Source organism: Gallus gallus, chromosome 1 (genome assembly GCF_016699485.2).
Source record: "Gallus gallus isolate bGalGal1 chromosome 1, bGalGal1.mat.broiler.GRCg7b, whole genome shotgun sequence".
Classification (NCBI taxonomy): Eukaryota; Metazoa; Chordata; class Aves; order Galliformes; family Phasianidae; genus Gallus; species Gallus gallus.
The window spans coordinates 102,675,951-102,681,950 of NC_052532.1; the positions used below are offsets into that span (position 1 = coordinate 102,675,951).

The 6,000-nt window shown below is 37.9% G+C and overlaps 1 protein-coding gene across 4 annotated transcripts in view; it reads left to right on the plus strand.

Moving 5' to 3' along the window:
• Nucleotides 1-5,796, plus strand: part of GABPA (GA binding protein transcription factor alpha subunit) — a 30,127-nt gene extending 24,331 nt beyond the window's left edge. For 3 of the 4 annotated variants that reach the window (XM_015299140.4, XM_046940249.1, XM_046940260.1), the window contains exon 10: nucleotides 2,880-5,678. In XM_015299140.4, coding sequence (XP_015154626.1) covers nucleotides 2,880-3,108 — 229 coding nt within the window. In that variant the 3' untranslated portion in view covers nucleotides 3,109-5,678. 4 annotated transcript variants of the gene reach the window in all.
• The last annotated feature ends 204 nt before the right edge of the window (nucleotides 5,797-6,000 follow it).

A 6,000-nucleotide genomic window follows, 5' to 3' on the forward strand; every position in this document is an offset into this window, starting at 1 on the left:
ATGATATGGGAGATCCAGAATGGCTTCAGCAAGAGCAGGTCCTGCCTGACCAACCTTGTTGCTTTTTATGATGAGGTAACTGCATCGGTGGACAGGGGGAGAGCCACTGATGTCATCTGGACTTCAGTAGCCTTTGACACAGTCCTTTATAACAATCTTCTCTCCAAATTGAAAATATATAGATCTGATGGGTGGACTGTTCAGTGAGATGAGAAACTGGCTGTGAGCTTGTACCCAGGGAGTGGTGGTAAATGGCTTAATGTCCAGATGAGTGGTGTCCCTCAGATGCCATCACTGAGTGACCAGTGCTCTTTAACATCTTAATTATATTGACAGTGGGATTGAGTGCACCCTCAGCCTGTTTGTAGATGACACTGAGCTGTGTGGTGTGGTCAACATGCCTAACGAATAGGATGCCATCCAGAGAAACCTAAACAGGCTCAAACAGTGGGCCCAGGTGAACTTCATGAAGTTCAGCAAATCCAAGTGCAAGGTCTTCCACCTGTGACAACCCTTACTATAAGCTGGAGAAAAAAAGAATAGAGCACAGCCTTGCTGAAAATGACTTGGGAGTACTGGTGGATGCACATGAACCAGCAGTGTGCCCTCACAGCCCAGAAAGCTAACTGTATTCTGGGCTTCAAAAAGTAAAATAAAAAAACATGTCGAGGGAGGCGATCTTGTGCTCCTGAGGTCTCACCCAGAGTACTGCATCCAGGAAGTCTGGAGTCCTCAATACAGAAGTGACATGGACTTACTGGAGTGTGTCCAGAAGAGGGCCACAGAAGTGATCCAAGGGATGGAGCACCTCCCCTATGAGGACAGGCTGGGAGAGCTGGGGTTGTTAGTGTGGAGAAGAGAAGGCTCTGGGGAGACATAAGATCGGCCTTTCAGTATCTGAAGGGGGTCTATGAGAAAGCAGGGGCCAGACTTCTTAGCAGGGTCTGTTGTGATAGGTCAAGGATAAATGGTTTCAAAGTAGGAGGAGAGATTTAGATTGCAGGTAAGGAAAATGTTTTTTACAAGAAGGGTGATGAGTTACTGGAACAGTTTGTCCACAGAAGTGGTGGATGCGCTGTCCTTGAAGACATCCACGGTCAGGCTGGATGGGGCTCTGAGCAGTCTGGTCTAGCTGTAGGTGTCCTTGTTCATTGCGGGGGAGTTGGGCTAGATAACAGTCTAGGATCCCTTCCAGCTAAAATGATTCTGTGATTCTCCAAGCTGAACAAGTCCTGTTCCTTCAATCTTCTCAGAATGGAAGTGCTTTAGCCCAAGCTATCATGAGAGCCCTTGGCAAAACTTGCTTTGTTTTATCTGTTTTTCTTGTACTGGGGAACCCAAAACTGAACACATTATTGTAGATGCTCTCATGAGTGCCAGCTAAAGGGATAAGGATTTTCCTTTGTGTCCTAGATGTGCTTCTTTTCATCTTTGGCTGTCTCTGCTTTCTGGACACTGTTGGTCCATGCTGAGCTTGTAGTCAGTGAAGATGTCTAGGGCCTTTCACTCAATACAACAGCTCCCAAGCCAGTGAATCCCCAGCCTTTATCGCTGCAGTACCATTCCCCTGTTTCCAATGTGTTTTTCTGAATCTGTGTGTTTATGCATTGAAGGTATACGTGAAAACTTACCGAACATCAAATGTTATAAATGATGCTAATATTTTTGGGAGTTAATGAATTACAGAAATCACATTCCTCAAAATCTTGCCGTTTTGCACTTGACATGTTTTCTAACACTTGAATGTCTGAAGGGATCTTTAATGCCTCTTACTACTGCTGAGATAAACACTGTTGCCAAGCTGAACTTTTACTAAAACAAAAACGGTAATATGTTTTGTTTAACAATGTACTGAAATTACTGTCAGTTTTGATTAGTGCTGAAAATGGTATTGTTGAGAAACATGTTCGCTCTTCCACCCAGCTGTGGGGAAAAAACAGTTTTTGTCATAAAAAGTGGAGGAGCAGCTTGTTGTTATTCATATAACTTAGTAGATTTTTTGCAATCAGCATCCATTTAATTACTCTGTAGCAAAGTAAGACTTGAAAAAAAAAGTATGAATTTATTCTATTGTTCTGAAGCAAAGTTTCCATGTGATTCAAAACATTCTGATAACTAATAAAATACCCATTCAGGTTTAGAAAATTATGCTTGTGGTTTTTGAAGAGGCAAATGCTGTAACTAGGAACATATTCAACATAGATCTAATCATCACATACAATTAGATTGTGTGGTCACATATCCTCAATTCTAACTTGCTTGTTTATAGCATGGGATGAAATTTGGTCATATTCTTAGGAACTTACCTTTTGTCTTCTAGGACTAGGGGAAAATAGGAAGTCTTTTTACTTAACTTGATTTTGCTGGTGAATGAGAAATATCTTTACCTTTTTTCTTACTCTTCTCTTTAATACTGTAAAAAACACAGTGCTGATTTTCAGACTGCTTCCACCATAAACTGTTTATCTCAGAAAAGCAGAGATGAGCAAAGAAGGCAAGAGACAACGATGAGGGGGGAAGATGATACCTTCTTACTAAGGCAAAGCACTATATAAACTCCCATCCCCGTTTCTCCAACCACAAGATGTTTTTGAATTGGTCTAGCTTAGAAATGATGGTCTTGGTGCTTTATACATCTTATAAAAATAATTACTGTTTTGTTTCCCTTTAGTATATCAGGGTGCAAGGGGCAGCTTTCAACTCTCTTCCCTTCATGAAAGAAACACCCGAAGTTTATCTTGATACATAAAATTACATGAGAATCTTAATGTGAGAAAGATTCTTATTTCAGCATCCAAGTGTCTTTAAGGAAATGACTGAATGTATGTAAAAGTTACAGATTATGAAAACTTAATCTGTTTGTTTTGGTTTTTTTACAGATACTATTATGATGGAGATATGATATGCAAAGTGCAAGGCAAGAGGTTTGTCTACAAATTTGTGTGTGACTTGAAAACTCTCATTGGATACAGCGCAGCAGAGCTGAATCGGTTGGTCAGAGAATGTGAGCAAAAGAAACTGGCCAAGATGCAGCTTCATGGCATTGCGCAGCCAGTTACAGCAGTAGCACTAGCTACTGCATCCCTGCAAACAGAGAAAGATAATTAAGCACTAGGACCTGAAAGTGGGAGCCCATGGCCTTTCCTATATAGCCAGAGAAGTTGCTTTTACTTTTATCTGAAATGGAAGCTTCTTCTTTTTCTTCACAATACAATACCATGCATGATTTTCTACAAAGAACTGGGACTTATGTAAATTTGGATCTTTTAGCAGCGTATGTTTCAGTGTAAGTTAAGGGATCACCACAACTTCTGCAACTTTGAGTCAGGGCCTCTGTGATATACAATCTGAAATTGGTGAAAAAAGTCAAACTGGTCAGTGTTCTGTGTTCACAGCTCTACAAAATAACTTTTGCAGTGTTTTTTTGTTTTTGTTTTTGTTTTTTTTACAAAAATGAAGTAAACACAGGCTGATCAGTAGTCTGGATTGGGTTCTTTCCAGTTTTTTGTTCTCTGCTGAGCTACCAAATTGAATTTGATGCTTTTAAACATGTTCATTACTCTCACCTAATCAAGCAGAGCTGAAAGGCACACCAAACATGACAAAGCATCGGGTTGTTCAAATAACTTCTGCCTTTATAAGGAAAGGAAACTAAGACTAGGCAGAACTGAAGATCTGTGCTGAAGAAGGAGATCCAGGTTTAGATCTGGCTTAAATGAAAAGCCAATTATGAGTATTTCATTGTAACGTGTAGATAATCTGCATTTATGAGGGCAAGTACTAACCTGTTAAAAGACCTTGTTGATGTTAGCCATGTAATATAAAACAAAACTTCCCCCACTATCCTCCCATCGGTTGATTTGAAAACTTGAAAAAATATCCCTCACCCAAAGAGTTATCTCCTTTGGTTGGTTGTTTTGTTTGTTTGCTTGTTTCTATGCTCTGTTCTGCCAGGTGCTTTTTACCTGCATGATAGTCAACCCTAGTGACCGAAGACCTAAATTAATCACAGTCATTAGTCCCTTGCTCTTTAGAAACAAAATGCAAGTTGAAAATAGTTTTAAAGAGAACTGAAATTTAATTTCCAAATTATTGTACAGTCTGACATATATAAAAGTGCAAAGATGTGTAATTTTTATTTTAAATTAATTTCTTTCTGAACTTCAAATGATGTTTCTGAAGCTTCATAAGCCAAATGCATGCTCCAGAACTGGGTACAATTTGAAGTATGGGTGATGAATAGAAATAGTTGGAATATATTTTGAATTTTGAGAGACTGGTATAGAGAGAACTTCATACAAAAGTGCAGTAAACAGTAGACTGCAATGTTTGAGCTTCTACACTTACAACTATTTCTTTTGATGTCTGAAAATAGTATGGTTTTAGTTCTGCCCTTGTGTTATTAAACATTGTAGTTGTTATAAAGCATATGTCCCAACTTTTTATAACTGAACACCCTGCTGCCACTAACATTTCACAGTTAATTAAAATGCAGATGGTTAAGGGAGAGCCTTTAATTCAGCTACCCTTAAACCTTAAATAAAAAGTGCTTGTACAGAGACTGTCTAAGCATAAAATGTTATTACACAGTGAGTAGTGAGAATACTGGGTTGTTGTTCTTAGGCTGAAAAGGAGTGGTCTTACTGGTAGTCAGAGGGCAGAAAACACAGAATATTCATCTTTATTTTAAAGATGCGTTAAGGAGAAAGCTGTTTGCTTTATAGGCGTGTATTCATTTGCAGACGGATTTTCATTAATTAAAACCCTTGCATGCATTTCTAGCTTACCTTTTTAATTACCTCAATAACTGTAACACTTTCTTGACAGATCCTTTCATCAACTCTTAATATTATTTTCATTCTTGGGTGCTTACAGTACTTCATCAACTAAACATGTTGGCTTTCTTTTTCTTTAATGAAATCTAAGCCATGAGCAAGGTATGTGTCTGTCACAAGAAGTCAACCATCAATCCACTTCTTGCTGTTAAAATAGTCCAACTCCAGCAATTGGCAAATGCTTGAGGTGACTTAGGCAAATAGGTGTAGATTTGCTTACTAAGAGTAAGGTGAAGCTGATAGTTCAGTGGCAGCAACTATGTATATAACATCATGCCTTTACTAAACAGAAGTCCAATACAAGTCACTAGTTCTATTTAGCAGAGTTCATGAAAAACCTTTTTGTCAAAATACAAAAAAAGAAGTTAAAAAAAAAAATAGTTTATTAAATCTAAGTGGACTGCAGTAGCGTAAACTGAAGTTGAAAAGTAATGTCAATTATTTATCCCCCTGAATGTTCTTCATACGTGGTAAGCCCTCTAGGGGAAAGTTCTGATATCACACTTCATTTGTAAATACATCTGCTTGTTAGTTTGAAGCTTTTTCGGTAGGTATACAGTTCTTTGGGTTGTTTTGGTCATCTATTTTTCCACCTTGTTCTAATTTAGCAAAGAAGAAATCTTTCAAACAGTATAAAATCACTGTCATATTTTCTGTAGTTGAGGGAGAAGCCTGTGACTAACGATGTCTTCAATGAAAAAAGGATGTAGAATATATTGTCAAGAGTTGTTCTGATGCTGCCAGATGAAAACATAGAAAGAATATTCCCAATTTTTTTGTAAAAGAGAAGGTTTTTGCATACTTTTTACTCTTTAAATAAAGACACTTATACTCTGCTGATAATTATGTATTTGGTTTGTGTTTTTCATTTTTTGGTAATTTTACATGAAACAGTTATTTTTACTCTAAAATATTTGTGCATAAAATGTCAATATAGTAAAATAAAAATGCTATACAGCCAGTGTCTGCTGACTTGTTAATTTTTCACAAAGCTGTCTGTAATGTTCATGCACGACCGGTTTAAGGATTAATGTATGCACTGCATTCTCATTACTGCTGAGATCACAAATGAGTTACAGGAAGAAGGCAAATTCTCATTTTTTGAAGTTGTGTAGTCTTTGACTTGATACCTGCCTGTGTGTTTTCTACTGGAACTCAGTGTATC